Source organism: Centruroides sculpturatus, unplaced genomic scaffold (genome assembly GCF_000671375.1).
Source record: "Centruroides sculpturatus isolate CEXI.00-Female unplaced genomic scaffold, Cexi_2.0 scaffold1208, whole genome shotgun sequence".
NCBI lineage: Eukaryota > Metazoa > Arthropoda > Arachnida > Scorpiones > Buthidae > Centruroides > Centruroides sculpturatus.
Window position 1 is genome coordinate 13730 of NW_019385347.1, and position 21802 is coordinate 35531.

The 21802-nt window shown below is 32.3% G+C and overlaps 1 protein-coding gene across 1 annotated transcript; it reads left to right on the forward strand.

Annotated features, from left to right (window-relative positions):
- The first annotated feature begins 377 nt into the window (after positions 1-377).
- Positions 378-19663, forward strand: LOC111637936 (protein phosphatase 1 regulatory subunit 37-like). The gene is made up of 7 exons (XM_023383547.1): positions 378-549; positions 5183-5199; positions 5315-5446; positions 7368-7509; positions 12530-12696; positions 15158-16214; positions 16640-19663. The coding sequence occupies exons 1-7, from the start codon at positions 378-380 to the stop codon at positions 16711-16713; spliced, it is 1761 nt and encodes a 586-aa protein (XP_023239315.1). The 3' UTR covers positions 16714-19663.
- The last annotated feature ends 2139 nt before the right edge of the window (positions 19664-21802 follow it).

Here is a 21802-nt window from a genome sequence, read left to right on the forward strand (position 1 = left end):
TGTTATGTGAAATTTTGTTTTATGCATTTTGAACTCAATTTAAATTTTCATTAATGAAATATGTTCATTCTAAATAAATTCTAAATATAAAATTATTACAAAAGTTGCTTCTCTAGCCCTTGGCATGATTATATTAATTAAATTATCAACAACCATGAGGCAGATAATTTAATTAATATAATAAAATTTTTTTAATTTAAAAATTTGTAATATCTATTAGAATTATTGTAATAAATTTGAAGGAAATTGCATTAAATTATAAAAATGTATCTAATGTTTCAGGAACCGGTAGTGGATCTCTATCCCATGCCATTGCCCGCACAATAGCCCCAAATGGTCATCTGTACACGTTTGATTTTCACGAACAGCGTGTTAATATGGCAAAGGAAGAATTCGATGCTCACGGACTGTCGGAAATTATTTCCGTTTCTCAACGCGACGTCTGTACGGACGGATTCGACGTATTAGAAAAGGCCGATGCGGTGTTTTTGGATCTGCCGAGACCCTGGGAAGCCATGACGTCCTTGCGGAACATAATGAAATCGAGCGGTGAGTTTGAAGATAATATTTAGAATATATGATAGCAGTTTTTATTATAATTAAAACTCTCTTATTAATGGAGCATATAAAATAAACAATAAAACAAGAACTTACAGATTCTTGTTATATTGTTCACTTTATATGTTACTAAAATGATTGTATAAGCTAATAAGAGACAGAAATCTTTAATTTCTGTCTCTTATTTAAAACAAAAACATTCATTCTAACTATGGTTCCTCCCCTATAAATTTATTTTAAACGATGGATTCAAGAAAACTGACAAGAATCAAGTGTATTCAAGGCAGTTTGAATATCAGAGGCAATTTAGATAGATGTATTGGAGACATTTTTTCAAAATGGTATGAACACACAAAATGAATCCCTTTTTCAAGAATAAATACTTTCAGATTCATTCTTGCAAAAGGGTGGATTCAATGAGCAGTAAACTAAACATCCCACTCAATAATTCTTATAGATTCTGGCATTCTTGTCACTATCAGTCTTGGTTTTATTCAAGCACACCATTTACATCTTAATCATCTTTTATAATAATCTATCATGAATGTCTAGAATTATGTCATGATTTTCTTCAGTTGTTTCCCTGAACGATCAGTTTTTTAACTGCATTTTTGCATCTCTTCCTGTTTTATAACCAAGAGACGTTAGATTCATTTATGTTGAATTATATGGAAAAAATCACAATTTGAATTACAGTATGTATATTTTAAAAAACAACCTTTACTTTTTAGTATATTTTGTTAATTAATTAATTATATTAAACAGCTTTATTGAAAAAAATTATATTTATGTTTTAATTTTAATTATAAAAATTCAAAAAGGAAATAATCTTTGTTGTAAGTTATGAGTTTGTTCAAATATTAAGGATTAGTATGAATGCCTCAAATGTTAAGATACAGGAATTATGAGATCAAATTAGAGTACAATATCTAATTTCTTGTTATAGACAAAACTGAAAGTACACAAATATTAGCAATATGGAATGCTGTTGTTAATAATCGGATACAGTTATTTCCAAATCAATATTCAAAAAGAACATTAAAACTGTTAATTAAAAACTAATAATTTTCTTTATTATGATTTATTTTTTCTTTTTATTATAATTAATTTAGTGATTTTCATTTTCACCTGCTTTTCTTGGAGTGAAAACTTTTTGAAAACTCAAGTACCTTTAGACCAGTGTTTCTCAACATTTTTTGATCTTTGGCCCCTTTTGAGCATAATATTTTTCTGTGCCCTCATAATAGTAGCTGGGAGAAAATTAAAAAATAAATATGGAAACTTTTACTGCTTTTATAAATATTATAAAATGGATTTTGAATTAAAAATGGACTTTTATAATAAATAGTCTATATGTGAGTTACCAAATTACATTTTCGCATTGCAAATAACATTGTTAATGTTAAATCATGTAACATTCAATCCTCAAATTCAAAATATGTGACATATTGTATTACTACACATAATTGTTATTTTTTAAAATACTAGGTTTACGTCTACACTCAATTTTATGCCAGTATCAGAGATGAACAAATGATGGATCTAAATTGAGGTTTCGCAGTATATGCAGTCCATACATCCACATGCAATAGGCCTATATTTTAGTAGTAAACATCCTTCAAGAAAAATGAAAATGACATGCTTTGCGTAAACATGTAAGATTTGACTTGACACGAGGACAAATGGATGGTGAGGAATGGGGCTCAATATATATATATATATATGTGATACTTACTATACACAAGAAATTCTGGGAGCAAGAGCAGGCTTGCCACCGGGGTGGCTTTCCCGGATTCAATGGTGGATCCTTCAAAGCAGTAGGCTGATTCATTAACCATATCAGCCATCCGAGTTTAAGTTAGAGTAGCTGTGCCGTAATTATTACGTATGGAAAACTGTGAAATTTGGTGTTTTCAATACTTGAAACTACTGAAAATGAAAATGCATGTAAAAAATATTTATTATTTTTATATACTGTACAATATTTCAATACCTGAAATTAATTGAAATTATATATCATATATCATATTTATGGAGAAAGTTTTAAGCAAATTTGTAATATATTTTGAGATATCAGATATTTAGATAATAGTTCAAAATAATATAAGAATTATAATAAAATACGTAAGAATATCTTTGAGATTAAATGTTTTAATTTAATTAATAAAACATAATAAGTGTAAAAATATAAATTTGATTATTTTAAAATGAAAAATAATATTAAGACCTCAATGAATTTACAAGAAATGTTATAAAAGAGACAAGCAACATGAATTTGGAAGCTTTTGCTAATTTTAAAGGAGAAATTACAAAGATTTTTTTGTACTAAATTTGTCAAGTTGTGTGTAATCCACAAGTAAAAACTAGAAGGAATATATTAATGCAGGAGATCATAAGACCTCACTCTAGCACAGTCATTTCTACTAAATGTTTGATGGCCACATTGTTTAAATTCATAATGTTTGCATCATTCTTGAATGCTAATTTTCATTTTTTAAATTGTTGAATTAAAATTTTCACTGCTAACTTGTTTCAATTCTACGAAAAGATTTAAAAGTTAAATAATGACACTATTCTTATAATTAATTCTTTCATTCAATGTTACAAGGTAAATACATTAAAATGATCGAAATCTATTATTTCCCAACCCTTATATAACGGATTAAATCAGCTGATTCCTCTGGAGGTGCTTGACTAGTCTGGTTAAGAAGAATTACATTGGAATTGTTAGACTGGACGGTATGCGCAGTGTCCCGTAGCCAGCGCGTGTGGCTATTATGTCCTCCTCTGGAAGCGTTGGCCCGCTTGTTGCTCCGACATTTATCAGAATTTAGGCTCTTTTATCGTATCTTATACAAATTACATTTTATGTTAGTCATATCTTATATCAGGAGCAATCGTCACTCTTATAGGAGGGTCCACTCGTCAGGACCATCGCTCTTCTGTAGAAGGTTCAAGAATATGACTATAATTTTTTTAACTTTGCCTCGTGAGCCTCTTTAACCAGTCCACTATTACTAAATTTAAATATAGGCCATATCTGGGGACGCTAGATCGTCGGTGTGGCGCGGGGGCAGGGTGCGATGGCGCAGCGCCAAGGTCGCGTTAAAAAACGAACGAGGATACTAGGGAAAATTCCCCGAGTAAAAATGTTTGAAGTCAACACTTACGTGGAGCCTCTAATTCAAATTTGCACGGAGCCTCATAAATATATAACTCGAATTCTGCAGGCAAAATCGAGGAATCGTTTAGATTTTTACGGGATATTTGAACTAGAACAGGGATGGAGAACCTCTTTGAATCGGTGCCTGTCACATAGCCAGCGTAATTATTATCAAAAATGTTTACGCGTGCCGAAGTTGACTCGCAATAACGATATTTACAGAAATGAAACGAATATGTTTAATTGAAATATATGTAAAGCTGTCTGAAAAAAGGATGATCGGGTTATTGAAAAAAAACAGATGATAAACCAAATCGTATAATACCGTACAATTCTTGCCAGATGATTTCTCCCTAGGTACCCATTTTAAACGCGTGCCATAGGTTAGCCACCTCCGAACTAGAAGAATGGCAATCTGTCCTTCGACATCCTTTACATATAATAAAGTCTCGAATATACCGTAATCCGTGTCGATTTCGCTGGATATTCGAATAATATTTTCTGGGGGCTAAACAGCGTGAAAGAACAAAAAGATTAGAGCCTATTCTCACTCGATCTTTAACATCCTTCCGATAAATAAAATCAAACGCGCGCGGAGTTACCGATATTTTATTTCGTATTTTTTACTCGGTCCTAAAGGATGGCGGGTGGCCCGTTTGTCCCCCTCTGGGGACGTTCGTGATTATGGGTACGTTCGTAAAGTAGAACAAAGTATACTAGTTTAATTTTTTCAATTTCGATTGTAATTTTTGTTAGATAATGTTTTATATCCAACTTAATGTGGAAAATCGACGGTGGGCTGAGCGAGACTAAAAACGCCAGGCTGTCGTTCTGCAGATCCGGGTTCGCGTCCCCATCAATTCAAAAATTTTGGTGAGCGAATCTACCCGGATCGGTTCACTTCCATCCTTCTTCACCCGGCTGCCCGCGTTAGGAGTGGGCCATATTAGAAAAGAATTGGGTTGGAAAAAGGCTCTTTTAGTATCCATAGAGTGAAAACAGTTTATATGTTTTATTTCCTTTGTAGATCCATTAAAAAATGTTTCTAATATGTCGATTTCTCACCAGAAGCGACATACTAACGCAGGATATTTCCGTAAAAATATTTACCACGGCGTGAGTAAGCCCTCCGGTTTTTAAACCTTTTCCTCCGTGTTTACACTAAAGGCGATGCACGCGACACGGGACCGGATTTAGGCATTTCGTTTGCTTAAAAGGTCTTTCGGTGCTGGCGGAATGGAAAGAGTTTTAAAAAATCGAACCGCCTTCCTGGTTTTTTTGAAAAATTATTTAGAAAAAGACTTTGGAGAGACTATTTATTGAAGTGTGCGAATCGAATTCATCTACCAGAGATAAATTAAATTCTCCCGAAGATAATTTATATTTGTAACGTTTGAATATAAAAAATGCGGAAATTTCGGAAAAAAATAAATAAATAAAGATTTTAATTTTTAATCGGAGAATTTGCACCGAAAAAAGTAAAGAAATACGAAATGAAAAATTGACACTAGAGGGTGTTAAGTCGACAAATACACGTGGTTTTGTGTACGTCCGAAGGAAGCGATGAGTTTCCTGAAGANATTTTTTCTTTAGGATTTGGGAATTTGTCATTTGGCAGATGGATTATGTCAACAAATAACAAATAATGGAGATGGATTAAAAACTTTAGTACTTTGGAATAATCACATAACTCAAATTGGAATGCAGCATATCAATCGTATATTGGTAATGTTTCTTTTGTTTAAAATTAAAATCATATTTAATTTAAAAATAATTAAATAATTACTTAGAACCTACTACAGAACCTATTCAGCATCCAGTAAAACGTGAAAGATGAAACAAATCACAAATGTTTTTAGAGCTGGAATCAGATGGATTTTGAAAACATTTGTGATTTGTTTCATCTTTCACGTTTTACTGGATGCTGAAGAGGTTTGGTGATTAGTTGTTAATATGTTTCCAGTAATAGAAATACATTTTTGTTTTTGTTAAATTACTCAAAACTAAATACTATAAATAATTCAGAAATTAATTAAACAATATAGAAGACATTTATATCCATTTAATGCCTCCTATTAATATTAAAAAATAAGTATAAAAATAGAAATTTTTAAGCTTTAAGCCTTAAAAGCAATCTGTTATCTTATAGAAAACAGATTGCTTTCAAGGCTTAAAGATTAAATATTAACATAATAAGTATTATATAAAAATTTAATTATCTATACAATAAAAAATTACAAAAATTAATAATTTCTTATAGCCTAAAGCCTAGAAAATGTGATTTTGATATGTGACTGAGATTTACAAAAGTTTTCAAATTGACTTTCTTGTACTGAAAAATGGAAGATCTTGTACTGTATAGTACATTCATCATATTTGAGTCCAAATTTTATATGCAGAAATTTTTTTAGAAAAAAGTGGGGTGTAGTTGTGTCGGGAACACGGCCGTGTGTTTTACGTGAATATGTTTACATTAACGGGTGATATTTTCTCTGAGCATATTATACGTATGTCATAATCATTCCTTAACAGTAAGAAGTCCTCCGGATCTCCATGTTTTTCTATGTTCCTGGCACTGCTTCACTCTATCATATGGTGTTTTACGGGTATCACTGGATTGCTCTTGAGAAGCCCTTTCCAACCGTATACGATTTCTATATTTTGATTTGGCTTTTCGAATTGTATTAAGTTTCCTTAATGTTTAATTTTAACATCATATATATTCACCATAACTATTCCACACTAATGTTTTGTGTACGCAAAATCAATAAATATTGATGAGAACTGTAAATTGAAACTGAAACGAGTATCTTAGTTTCTCCAAGTCAAAATGTATACTAAACGGAAAGTATGTGATGTGGCGAAATGCCCTCAAAATGGCGGCACTTCCCCTCCACCACACGCAATGCATCCCCACTCAACGTAATGAATTCTTTCATCCTTTAACTATCAAGTGGTGTAATTAAATTTTGGATGTAGATGATAGATATGTAGCTGCAATGCCAAACTGTATCCCCCCGATTTTGTTATCATCAATTTTCTGAATTACCTCCCACTACGGAAGCAAATTTAAAGATGTATTCACATCAAAAGCTAACTTTTTACAATTGAATCAGAAATTTAAAGCTTCCATTGAAATTCTTCTTTGCATTTGGAAACGTTGAAGTGAAAGAATATATTAATATTAGACAGTGGACAATTTCTAAAAACTACCATACAAATAAACTTGGTATTTTTTGAATTGGTCATAAATCCATATTTGTGAAGATAATACATTAAAGATGTTATTTCAAAAAAGCAGAGGTTTTCTATCTCAGATTGACAGGCAGATAACTGCTGCTTTCGGAAGCAGTTATCTGCTTGTCAGTCTGAGTCATTCTCAGCCCAAAAAGAGAGGTTGGCAACTATGATGTATAGTGTTCACTGATTGTATATATTTATATACACAGTCCATTTCAAAAGTTAGATGATGATAAAACAAGAATCTCATATAATATACATGCATATGTTCTAGGTATATTGATGCATATATTAATTATTCTGTTTTTAACAAAAATTAGGTTTCTTAATCTATATACATAATGAAAAAGAATAAATTATTCAATATGCATTAAAATTAATTAAAATATTTATTCAATTATTTTAGCTAACAACAAGAAGCTTGACCACACTTAATGTAGGACAAAATAACATTGGTAATGAAGGAATACATCAAATAAAACAAGGATTAATTCATAGTCAGACATTGAAACATCTTGGAATTCAATGCTGTAAAATAACTTGTGAAGGTAAATCCTTATATTTTATTAATGTTTATGAAAACTTTTTTTCTTAAGTTGTAATTATATCCAAAACAATAAAAATCAAAATGCAGTCATTATTTAGTGTTATTTAACATTAAATGTTAAATAACACTAAATAATACAAGGAAATCATAGCAAATATGATAGTAAATATCAAATAAATGTGATGATAAAAAATCAATAGTAAATGTGAAAATCATTATTATTTAACATTTAATGTTAAATAATAATGATTTTCACATTTTCTATTTTAGATTATTGCTACTATTGATCCTAAATTTTAGTGATCTAATAAAACAGATTTCAGAAACAATGAACTGGATCCACTTGTACCCAAGGCAGCTTTCATAATGGATATATGATCAAACATCAGTTTGGCATTATTATTTGTTTTCCTCTGAAGTTGGTATACATTGAGTGTAACACTAAACCAAAGGATTCATTGTTTATAAGAGTTATGTATACTTAACATTTATTGTTTCAAGATTCTTTGTTTAAAAAGACATCCATATTGGGAATGGTGATATTTACAAATTTTGTGACAGCTTATGACAGGGAATGGTGAAGCATTAGTAAAATGATGTCCTAAACATTATCAAAAATTTCCCTATTTGAAATAATTTTTTTACCAAAATTATTATGCAGAAGTATTTTGATTAATGATCATACAGTGAGTTCTTGCTTATTTAAATGGTTGCACTATAGTAGAAGCACTGTACTAACAATGTTTTGTTTGAAGCATCCTAGTAGAACTTTTAATATGAAAGGATAATGGCAACTATTTAATCTTTATGATACAGATTACAAATAAAGATATACCAGAATATAATATATTAACTTTAGTCTACAAGTTATTTAGTACAATGTTGAAAAAGGTAGGTAGTTAAAAAGGACTTAAAATTGATGACATCATATTTGAATGACCCTAAGGTCTTACTGTTTGATGTTTTTTGATTTGATTATAATGAAGTCTACAGAGAAGTTTGAGTTTGAAAGTCACATGATTTGTTGGTTACAATATTGTTTAAAAAAAACAAAAGAAACAGTGCATTTTGTAACTCCAGAAGTATACAGTATTTAATAGATCGTAATATTTTCAACCAAATACCATAGGCCGTCCTCAATGAAGTACACCAAAATGAGATGAAGCCAGAATCATTAGTCCTGTTAAGAACCCTAATGCTGTTAGTTCTTAGAAATGTTAAAAATTTTTAAAGCCAACCAAAAACTATTTTGTATTAATCATAGGGATGCTGACACTTTACCTAAGGCATGAAAGTCCTTGTATGAAATATTACCTGGACTTGGTCCTCTAATAATTATTTTTGTTAATCTTTATTTTTATTCTTATTTCTATTATTTGCAATTAATTGTTAATTTTAATTTTTTCTGTAAGAGTGTTTTCTTTAGAACACCTTTTAATTTTAAATTATTTCCGTTGAATTCAATATGCTTATGTTCATTTTATTTTAAATGATGTACTTCAACGAGGAAGTTTTCGACTTATGGTATTAGGTCAAAACCGTTACGATTTATTAAATTTACTGCTGGAGTTACAAGATGCACTGTTTCTTTTGTTTATTTCTCCACTTAGATTCTACTCACTTATTTACAATATTGTGTGCAATGAAAATCATACAAAATTGTTCACAAATACTGTTTAATATCTATGGATAAGATCCATTCAAAAGTATACATTGGCATTTAACAAGGGTGCAATAGCAGATTCAGAGATCTTTAAAAGGGTGCAGAAAGGAAACAATATTCTGTTCAAAATTTTTTATTATCTGAAGTAACAAGCTACAGTAAAGAAAAACCCCCAGAAGGAGAATGCAGCTGCACCCCATGCAGCTGCTAAATCTGTCCTTGCAAGAGTTTTACTATTTAGGAAGATGATGTATTAAGATTTGAATGTGCATTATTTGAGAATATCAGGATGAAAAATGTTCACTAAGTAATGCATTGACAGCTGTTGTTTACATCTTTGCTTAGAAGCATGATGTTGGTTTTACTTGCATTTAACACAATAAAAAGGTGTTTGCATCTTAAATGTGCACAAAACATTTATTAGTTAATTATAATTAATTTTCGGATTAAAAGTTATAGTTTATTCTATTCTAGTCAAACAGATTTACAGTATTCTGTAGTTCTCTGTTTGTCTCCTTATATATCATATTGTTAGAATCACGCAAGTGTACGAAAGAAAGAAAGAAAGTACACAAATAAATAACAACAATTATTTATTTATTGGCACGTGAATAGTAATATACAGGATTCTTTTATGGATTCCAACTCTTGAGTGTTACAGAATATCCAAAAATAGATGCAAGGAATCAAGTAAATACAAAGCAAGGAACCCACTCATGACAATTAAGAAAAGATGGACATATAATCTTACCACTAATACTTATACTAAATTATAAACTAACAGAGGAAAGGAAGATTAACAAAAAGTTTTAGTATGATAGAAGAAGAGGTTATAAGGAATACCTGGGTTTTCTGGTTAGTATTGATGCTCTTCTGGTGGGGAACCACTATAATTCATTTCTTGATGATCTTTAATTGGATCTATTCAATGATCCTCCTTATACAAGAGACGTTCATCTCTCTGTCTTTACGTTACAGGGTCTTTTGTCCTCTGCAGGCCACTTTCATCTCCCTTTGTTCTTCTAGATGATGAGCAGGAGGGTGACTTTCACACGTCCGCCTTCACCGAGAGTCCGACCCAAGAATGACACTTCTTATCCATTATAGTAGCTTGGGGCTCTCACTTCCCATTGTCAATGTGGTTCTTAGAAAGGGTTACCTCACTCACAGGAAAGAATGTTAGTCGAAAATTTGAGAAAACAAAAGGGGAAACAAAGAAGAAAGAAAACTTAAAACTAAACTTATATCAAAACATATACAGTAATATGATGTATCGCCACAATATAAAATTTATTTTGTAGTTGATCATAACATCTTTGTATACAATCAGTACTATTAGATCCTTATTTCCATCTATTAGTCTGTTATATTAAAGGCCAACATTATTAATATTTTAGAACTCATGAAACTTAAATAATGTTGCACTTCTTTAGAATTTTTCAGATATTTTACTCTTTATGGAGCATACAATGCTTGTTATAAACAATATAAATTATTATTATTATTAAATTATTTTTGTTTATTGCAAAAAGATATATAATTATTTAAAATCAATATATAACATTAATAATTTCATTTATGTTATATATTACATTGCAATAATAATGTTATATACCAGTGTTTTTCAATGTAGAAGCTGCAACTTTCAACCAATTGAAGTTGGTCACAAATAATTTAATTTTAATGAAGTTATCAAATTTATAATCGATTTTTAAAAATGCAAATATCCATGCAGTAAGGATCACAGAATGATTGGAATTTTTAACAGTTAATATAGAGGATTGTATAAACAAAAAAGTTGAGAAATTATGTTATATACAAATTTAATTGTAAGTGGAAACTTATAGTAAATTTTGGAAGTAAGAAAACTGAATGATAACATTTTATTTGAAGATATATGGACTAGATTTTTTTAGAATGCAGCTGGAGAATCAATATGCCTTTTCTAATGTATCATTTTATACTTTTTCTAGACATAAGTTATGGCATTCTGACAACTTGTGAGAGATTTATTGAAGTTCTTTTTTTAAGATATGTTTTGTTACAGTTGATGTGGTAATTCTTTACTTCATCATTTATGTCAAATTTTTCGGAATTTTTTCTTTATGTTTCAGTTTGTGAAAAAATTATAAGAAAAGCAAAGTTCTGATATATAAAAGATGATATAAATGCATTATATCAACATCTTTTGAGGTTAATTTAACCAAATGAACAATATGAGACTCAAAGATTTCTAAGCATAAAACATACACAGAAAATTCAAATTTATTTGAGCATAACTTTCTTGTTATGTTTGAATGAATGAATTTTCTATATCTTGAAGAGTGAACTCAGAAATTTGAAAATACTGGAGAATTTGTTTTGTTTTAACTATAACAATAAAACAGCATATATTTTTAGATGAATACTTATAAATGAAAATAGATGGATGTGTGAAGTGTCAAGGAAGGGTAGAATAAGGAATGATTTTTTTAGATGTTCTGTTAAGGGGGCCCTTTTAGCAAAAATATGCAAGAATGTAGGTTGAGGCCACATAGAGCAAAGAAGCGACAATTATGTTGGAAAGAAGATTGGAAAACTGGTAATAAAAGAAAAGAGGAAGACCAAAGATGCATTGGAAAGATAAGGTGGGAGAAGACTTGAACCAGGAGGGACTTAAGAGAGAAGAAGCCCTTGATGCTGAGAAATGGAAGAAACGTATTAGAGAAGGAAACGCTGACCTTATATAAACATGGGAAAAGGCAAGGATAAAGAAGACTTATAAATGAAAGTGCATAGTATACTGCGCATACAGTTTTAAAAAACTTTGCTCAGATACTAATTTTCATACTAAAAAATTCATTTATCTTTGATCTTTTAATAATGCATATGCATCTTGAAACTCAATATATTAGTAATAAGTCAAACAACTACTGGATTACATTGGCTACTTTTCCACGATAATTAAAAATAATCATAATAAAGTATCTCAATATAATCCAGTAATCATTTGTCTTTTACTATGCACATATAACTAGTATAGCGAGGACATCTAGACACACAAAATCATAAATAGTTATAAAAGTCATACCAGTTATGATTTTTATAACTATTTATATGATTTTTAGTGTCTAGGTATCTTACCTTTAATAAATACAAAGAAGGAATGGGATATAAAAACATTTTACCCTATTACTCATTATCAGATTATGGTCTGTTATTAAACTGTATTTTTTAAATAGCTCTTTTTAAATTATTGTTGTTTTTTGTATTATTTATATTATGTTTTAATTGTAATTACTATTATTTTTGCTGAAAGAATAATAAATTTGAATACCTAATATAATTAAATATAAGTTAAAAAATTGTTTTTCAACAGGTGCTGTTGCATTAGCTGAATATATAGCAGACAATCAACATGTGAATCATATTGATTTAAGGGAGAACAATGTACAAATTGCTGGATTGATGGCTTTGGCATTATCTTTGAAACATAATCACAGTGTTACTCGTCTAGATATGGATCCATGTGAAGAGAAAACTTCTGTAAGTAATGCAAATATATATATTTTTTCTGAGAGTAGTGCTCAAAAATATTTTGCACCTCCTATAACTTTAACATGCAGGGACATCAAGAGATGTCATCAGACCCGGGGGAAAATTTACATGGGCTCCAAGTTAATAAATTATTTTAAAATTTGATTTTTTTTATGTATTTATTGTATTACTTTTTTACAAAATAAAGAACAGTAGTTACTGTTAAACATTATATATATTACAGTAATGCTCTAGTAGTAATTAGCATGTAAAAAATCAAATTGTGGGATGATATCCGGGTCCCTGTAAATTTCAGGCTCAAGGAATTTCTCCCAGTCGACCCCACTTAAAGGAATGCAAATTTCAAATGGGAATATCTATTCACCTAAATTAATGATGCCAAATTTAATAATGATCAATATGACTAAAAACACAGACAGGCAGCAATGTATATTATCTTTTCCTAGTAGTATTTGGCATGTAAAGCTATTTAATTTTTATGGATTAAAATTTAGTAGTTTAGTACGAATGAAACTTTTAGTTAATGGAAATAAAGAAAATAAATCTAATTGTATAAAAATAACTAATTCCAAAGATAAGCATCAAAACTACAGTTAAAATGCTGAATATAACTGATGATACTTAATTTGTGTATTTATGTGAAAGTATTTTTATTTTTTGAGAAAAGTTCAATATTTACAGAGTATTCGAGATTATGTGAATCAATTTATTACTATACAAAATAGTTCATTAGTTTCAGAGATGTAGTGTGAATTTGCAGTGCTTGATGCAGTATATGTATATAATTGTGCGTATCTTAATAGCATACATAGATAATGAATAAAACAACTTTATTTTAACATTTATCTTTTCATAGAAAATTTGAATTTTTTTTATTATTTACTGTTTGTTAGAAGAGTTCATAGCACACTTTCTCAGTTAACACTTAGTCATACGTCCCTCTTCGGCACTCCTCTGTTAATCTTGGTTGAATATTCTCATTCATTATATTCAAATACTGCATTAAATTTTTAAAACATATCTATATTTTTATTTATGAAAAAAACATAATGATGAAAGTCAAAAATTCCTTTACGCTGAACAAATTACTGAACTAAAATAACAATAAAATATATCATAAAATAAATTGGGAAAAAATGAGATATTAAAAAGAATTGTCAACAAATACATATTTGAATAACAAATTTTCTTAAAATCTTCGAGAATAAAATATAAAACATATTAAAAATAGACGAGTAAACTCTGTAAAAAATGCATTTTGAATAGTCAACAAATAGATATAATAAGCCAGTGTTCTGCAAACTTTTTTTCTGTCAATTCTTCATTTTTTTAAATAGAAATTTGATACAACCGCAGTTTTGTTTTAGTTCTAATTATCTGACAGTATCTTAGTGTGAGGCTTGATTTGTTTACTTTTTTTATGTTTTTATATCATATTTTATTATTTTTGAAATTTTTCTTGCAACTCTTCCGCAAGATAAATCACTTTAAGGTCACAATCATAGTCTGTGTACCATTGCACCAAGTAACAACAATTCTATTGAATCTATTATTATAAACAGAATACTTATAAAATATATTCAGTCAAAACTAAATTGTTAAGTTATTTATTAAAGAATAAACAGAAAAGTTGTTAAATAAATCACCAAAGGAATTCAGAAAATGGAAGGTTATATAATTTATATAGTTTTAGAATGATTCAAAGTATACACAGAATGGCCCAGTTATAGATTCTTAATACCATTTTTTCGTACTTATATCTGCGTTTAAAGTACAAATTCGGAAATGGGTGCGTGTTATACAATGGGGCGGGTTATATCTCAATTTTAAATTACGGTTACAAACTAATGCCTATGCAGCAAGGACTATTCTCACAGGCATAAGGATACTGTGGGGGGATTATGCCAGGGTTTTATTTTCGTTCTAGCAATTCTTTGCAGGTTATAAGCATGAAAATACTGTAAACTTTGCTAAGAATTTTTAGTTATAGGTCAGCATATTTACTGATATCTTAAATACAGTAGACTTTTGTTAATCCGGCCATTCTCTGCACAGAGGTGTGCCGGATTGCCCAGTGTGTAGGACTAAAGGCAACGAACGACACTTCCGGTAGCCCCTCGGTACTGATTCTTTTTGACCTGTATTTTGTTATTGCAAAATTTTGCTCAGGGATACAGTAATTGCAAGTTTAATTATCTATTAAAGTTAATGTTATAAGTTTACTGTATGTATTTTAAAAAATAATAAACATAAATAAGAGATGTTTTTATGGGGCATACCCGATTAGCAAGAGTCTACTGTAATATCTGTTAGTAGGCCTATAGGATAAGAAATAGATGATGATGATGATGGTGTTTCTAGTCTATTTTCCGTTGTACAGTTTAATATTCGATTCATTATTGTGATCGAGTATGGTCTAATAAAAGGTGTTTTTGTATGAATTTTATAGAAAGCTCCGGATGGTGTACAGGACAACCAGAAATTATTAAACGAGATAACCGGATACTGTAAGAGAAACAAAGCGGAACAAGAAGAACTGTCGGAGATAAACAGATATAACAAGTACGACTATTACGAAAACGAAGACGCCATCATTATACCTAAGAACAATAAGAACAAATGCGGTTTGGTAGAAATCATTCCATCCGATCAGAACAATGCAGTTTCTCAACCCATTCAAATCAATAGCAAGTCTCCCGCTCGTGAAAATCAACCTTCTCCCATGGGAAGTCCGAGTCCGGGATCTCGTTTTCGAGTCAGCAGGGTGTATCTGGACGAGGAGGCAGATAGAAAGGAGTCTCCTCCACCCGCCGCCGGAAGTCCGCTTCAACAGTTGGAGAAACTGTCGTTGACCAGCACGTCCACCATCAAGTCGAAATTCCCTCTAAGAAACGGGATCATTGCTTTGGATCCGTCTCTTCGGGTGCAGAATTCGGACGTGACCAACGAGGAGGAGAAATTGAAAAGATCGCATTCGCTTCCGCAGGACACCGAACAAACGAACAAACTTAACAGTCACAGATTCTCTATAACTCGAGTCACGACGTATAAAGGAGAGACCATCAACGGTTCCTCTCGTGGCTTCAACGGGAATTCGGAGGGAGGTCCGTCGGAGAGCGCCAACAACGCCATCAACGAGAAGAAGCGCGACAAGAGAATAGAAAATTACCAGAGATCTTTGAGCGACGTCAATCACAGGTTCCGAGTAAAGAAGACCATAAACTTCGAGGATTTGGGCGCCAGTCCTTCGTCGTCGTCTCAGGGAAGCGAAGACGAATCCGAAAAAGAGAACGTCACGAAAAAGAGGATCACCTTTCTTCTTCCGGAACCCATGGAATCGTCGGGTATCTGCATGGATAGGCGAATGAGTACACCCGCTCTGCCCATGGCACCCAAAAAAATCCAGAGACCCAGCGCCCTCAATCTCAAACTGGGAAGACAGTTGGAAAGCTTAGATTTGCGAAGCTCCGTTCCACTCTCGCCCACTAGATTATTGGAAGGATTCGGTAAGAATATTTTTATTTTAAATTACTTGATTTGTAGTAAGTTATTCTCTGGGCCGTCGAAAGCTCCTATGGGTCCGGGTAAAGCGAGGCTTCCTTTTGTTTTTTGAACAAACCAAAAACTTTATAAAGAGTGCCATCGCTAGAAGTGCTCTGGAAGCGGAGCGATGCAATTTATTATTAGCCCAGGAGTGCCCGAGTGGATAAAACCGCTAAATCGCGGGTTGGCACCCACCAACCGGCTGGCCACGTGGAGTTTTCGGGTTTTCTTCACACGTATAACGAAATTATTATTGGGGTTACCGCGAAGATGAAAATTCCGCAGATTCTCTAAAACGGATATTTGAGATTCCTTGTATATATTGTGACGAAAACATTTCGAGGTGTATGGTGACGTAACTAATAACAATGCCTCTTGTATTTTGTAGAATTTCCTTTGCCGACGGTGGAGATAAAGCTGTCGTCTGAGAGCGAGAACGGAACGAGCAACAGGCAATTGTGAAGGAGCAAGTGTCAGCCCTGTATAGTCGATTCCCATCCAGTTAAGTTGTGAATATCGAATCAATATTGGTAACAAAACGTCGTTATTCGTGCGAACCAAATATTTTATTGTGTACAGTTATCTAACGTCTTGTGTTATATCTGTTGTAATATATATATTATATATATACATATAATAGTTTTAATTAGAGTCGTAGGCAGGGTTTGTCAGGCACGACGAACGAGTGTCGCCCCGGGTTACACTTTCTCATAGTCGAGTGAGAGAGAGAGAGAGAGAGAGAATGAACGAAGAGTGTTCCTTTAATAATTATATTTTTCTATGCAATAACCTTTATTTAAACCCTCCCCATTAATTTCCATTAAGGATTAACAATACTTAAATCTAAACATTTTAAATTATTTAAGAACTAGTAGCGGGTTACTGGTCCACGGTAACTTTCTTTTTCCTTTCTTGAAGCATTGGTTAATAATAGTGAATTCTTCTCTCTCTTCCGGGTTCGATATTCTTTTTTATACTTTTAACAGACTTCATGTATTTAAAAGAATGTTTTCTTGTACAGAATTGGCGACGGCGACTAAATGGCTACATTCGATTATCCCTTCGAAATATTCGTCGAGGCGCGAAACCGCGTAATTATTACGAAAGAAAAATTAATTTTTTAATTCTTTTTTATATTTATGTGTATTCTACCGAGGCTCAACGTTTATGGTTCGTAAGAAAAACACACAGAATAGGAATAGGAGGAGGAAGAGGCAAACTGTACTTTGATAATTTTGGAAATTTAAAATCTTTACTGGTAAAAAAACAGAAGAAAGCCTTATTATAACGAGATTTATATTCGTTTTTTTCTATTCTTGCGTTTGTTCGAGGTGTATCTTGGCTACCGAGTCCCCGATATAACGTATTATCAAAGCTACGAAATAAACGAGACTCGTCGATTTTCATTTTTCTAAACTTACTTTCTAAGTTACTGCTACAAGAGAAAGGGTTTTTCTAGGAGTAGAGCCGCCGTCGCCGATTAATTAATTAAGTACTGGCAATGGTACACGTTAAAATTGCGATGGTTGTATCCGGAGCAGGATGCAATATTTTCCTTAAACGGAGACCTGAAATTACTTATCGTAAGATTCAAAAATATTTCTTAACGACGGAGTTTTTTCGAGTAGTCGTTATAGAGTCCACCCTGAAGTGTTTGTTCTATCTTCTATCGAAATTTTGACGTCAGAAATCCAAAAAAAAAAAAAAATACACGCGATTTTAATCGTTCTTTAAACGTATTCGTAACAAAAACGTACAAACCAGTTCGATTTCTTGATGGATACGAATAGATTTCTTATAATATTTCTAGATTTAAGAATAATTCTCTAAGAATCTGCCCAGTTTTTCCATTAACGAAAGAAACCTTTAGAAAAATAAGGAATAAAAAGTGGTACGGTAGGGATTAATCCCTACCGTATCATCGATTTAGAATTTTCGAAAAAAGGGAACCGACAGTCGATTGCGTGGTTATTTACAGTTGGGAAGACGAAAGATATTTGTATAAATTTACACGGAACGTTATAAACGGGTTAACGTAACGATTTCCGAAATTCTTAAGCCCGGGTTGGTTTGGCAGATTTCGCGATTTTAACCCTTTTTATCCCTCTTTCGAACTTAACTTTTTACTTCCCACTTCAAAAACTTATTAAAGAAGAATTTATTAAATGTGGAATACGTAATTAGCTATGCAAATAAACGGGTGATCATTTAGAACACGCGACAATTCGATTTCTTCCTCGTCCCCCCCCGGAAATAATTCGAAATTCTATACAAATCGAGGGAATTTTTAAGCCGAATAATAAAAACGAATATCGATATAAAAATATTGGTGAAGAGAAGTGGCACGAGGGAGGAAGGATATGACCCGATTTTTGGCGGGTCTTTCTTTTCCTCATCGCCAGCGAATTTTAAGAGGACGAGAGTGGTAGATCGTCGGCCGACCTCCCTTAGTTTTCCTTTCGTTTCCATCGATGTACGTAAAATATTCGTGGAAAAAACAAAAAAAAAAAAAAACTATTTTGAATAGTTAAGGAAGTGTCGCCGTTTCTTCTACGTCACGTATATTTTCAAATACATTTTTAAAAAATATCCTAAAATATAATATCAAAATGTCGAGCGAGTGAAATCTCTTCAAATTGAAATCAAAAAAATGTCTATCGGACAAGAATTTTTTGCTGCCATCCATTGATTTTTTTCGATTCGTTTGCCTCGGAATTTTATTCTTCTGTTACGTGTAATTAACACGGAAAATTCCCGCACCCTACAAAAACTACAAGCTTAAATCGAGATACCCCGGTCTTAACGTCGTTTTTAACTATTATAAAATAATAGTTAATAATGATTCAGTCTTTTTATTACGTTAAAATCATTCCTGTTCGTAAATATCTTTTGTTAAACCATAAATACTCGCGGTTAAACACTTGCCAAATCTCCAGTTTCCGATCGATAAAGATCAATATTGGCAGCAAAAAATCGGGAGGAATAAATAAAAAAACTGGTCCGATAAACTTAGCGTAATTTTTATTTTCGTAGAAATTCTATTTTTCTCATTGTACAAACATCGATTAAAAAAAAAATTATATATATAAATATTATTTTTATTTATGAGAAAGTAATCTAAAGATTTGTTAAAACAAGGGCTCGAAAGGGCTCTTGTAAATACTTAGTGATAATTCTGTTATTGTTAATGTTTCATATATTCTATTGAAATGTATATCGATTTTGACGTACGTCAGAAAGCAACCAAATAAAAAAAATATAAAGAATTTTATGTAAATTGAATAAAGAAAGGTGCTCAGAAATATTTTTCAAAACTTATATCGAGTTCTAAAAATAAAGAAATGAAAAATTGTACATACTTTTGATGTCGGAATGATATTTGCTTGTGAAATAAAGTTACGTTTAAAATAGATTTTGTTGTTTCTTTCTCGCCGCGTACGGTACAGTTGCCACCGCGTCTCTACTTTTAAGACCCGTCAAATTGGGTGTAAATACATTAAAATGATCGAAATCTATTATTTCCCAACCCTTATATAACGGATTAAATCAGCTGATTCCTCTGGAGGTGCTTGACTAGTCTGGTTAAGAAGAATTACATTGGAATTGTTAGACTGGACGGTATGCGCAGTGTCCCGTAGCCAGCGCGTGTGGCTATTATGTCCTCCTCTGGAAGCGTTGGCCCGCTTGTTGCTCCGACATTTATCAGAATTTAGGCTCTTTTATCGTATATTATACAAATTACATTTTATGTTAGTCATATCTTATATCAGGAGCAATCGTCACTCTTATAGGAGGGTCCACTCGTCAGGACCATCGCTCTTCTGTAGAAGGTTCAAGAATATGACTATAATTTTTTTAACTTTGCCTCGTGAGCCTCTTTAACCAGTCCACTATTACTAAATTTAAATATAGGCCATATCTGGGGACGCTAGATCGTCGGTGTGGCGCGGGGGCAGGGTGCGATGGCGCAGCGCCAAGGTCGCGTTAAAAAACGAACGAGGATACTAGGGAAAATTCCCCGAGTAAAAATGTTTGAAGTCAACACTTACGTGGAGCCTCTAATTCAAATTTGCACGGAGCCTCATAAATATATAACTCGAATTCTGCAGGCAAAATCGAGGAATCGTTTAGATTTTTACGGGATATTTGAACTAGAACAGGGATGGAGAACCTCTTTGAATCGGTGCCTGTCACATAGCCAGCGTAATTATTATCAAAAATGTTTACGCGTGCCGAAGTTGACTCGCAATAACGATATTTACAGAAATGAAACGAATATGTTTAATTGAAATATATGTAAAGCTGTCTGAAAAAAGGATGATCGGGTTATTGAAAAAAAAAACAGATGATAAACCAAATCGTATAATACCGTACAATTCTTGCCAGATGATTTCTCCCTAGGTACCCATTTTAAACGCGTGCCATAGGTTAGCCACCTCCGAACTAGAAGAATGGCAATCTGTCCTTCGACATCCTTTACATATAATAAAGTCTCGAATATACCGTAATCCGTGTCGATTTCGCTGGATATTCGAATAATATTTTCTGGGGGCTAAACAGCGTGAAAGAACAAAAAGATTAGAGCCTATTCTCACTCGATCTTTAACATCCTTCCGATAAATAAAATCAAACGCGCGCGGAGTTACCGATATTTTATTTCGTATTTTTTACTCGGTCCTAAAGGATGGCGAGTGGCCCGTTTGTCCCCCTCTGGGGACGTTCGTGATTATGGGTACGTTCGTAAAGTAGAACAAAGTATACTAGTTTAATTTTTTCAATTTCGATTGTAATTTTTGTTAGATAATGTTTTATATCCAACTTAATGTGGAAAATCGACGGTGGGCTGAGCGAGACTAAAAGCGCCAGGCTGTCGTTCTGCAGATCCGGGTTCGCGTCCCCATCAATTCAAAAATTTTGGTGAGCGAATCTACCCGGATCGGTTCACTTCCATCCTTCTTCACCCGGCTGCCCGCGTTAGGAGTGGGCCATATTAGAAAAGGATTGGGTTGGAAAAAGGCTCTTTTAGTATCCATAGAGTGAAAACAGTTTATATGTTTTATTTCCTTTGTAGATCCATTAAAAAATGTTTCTAATATGTCGATTTCTCACCAGAAGCGCCATACTAACGCAGGATATTTCCGTAAAAATATTTACCACGGCGTGAGTAAGCCCTCCGGTTTTTAAACCTTTCCTCCGTGTTTACACTAAAGGCGATGCACGCGACACGGGACCGGATTTAGGCATTTCGTTTGCTTAAAAGGTCTTTCGGTGCTGGCGGAATGGAAAGAGTTTTAAAAAATCGAACCGCCTTCCTGGTTTTTTTGAAAAATTATTTAGAAAAAGACTTTGGAGAGACTATTTATTGAAGTGTGCGAATCGAATTCATCTACCAGAGATAAATTAAATTCTCCCGAAGATAATTTATATTTGTAACGTTTGAATATAAAAAAATGCGGAAATTTCGGAAAAAAAAAAAATAAATAAAGATTTTAATTTTTAATCGGAGAATTTGCACCGAAAAAAGTAAAGAAATACGAAATGAAAAATTGAC

Excerpts from the sequence above, each read along its gene's own strand:
- LOC111637936 (XM_023383547.1), top strand. The coding sequence starts at position 378 with ATGGCAAAGGAAGAATTCGATGCTCACGGACTGTCGGAAATTATTTCC. Across the intron at positions 5,447-7,367 it reads AGCATATCAATCGTATATTG|CTAACAACAAGAAGCTTGAC; the intron begins GTAATGTTTCTT and ends CAATTATTTTAG. Across the intron at positions 12,697-15,157 it reads CATGTGAAGAGAAAACTTCT|AAAGCTCCGGATGGTGTACA; the intron begins GTAAGTAATGCA and ends TGAATTTTATAG.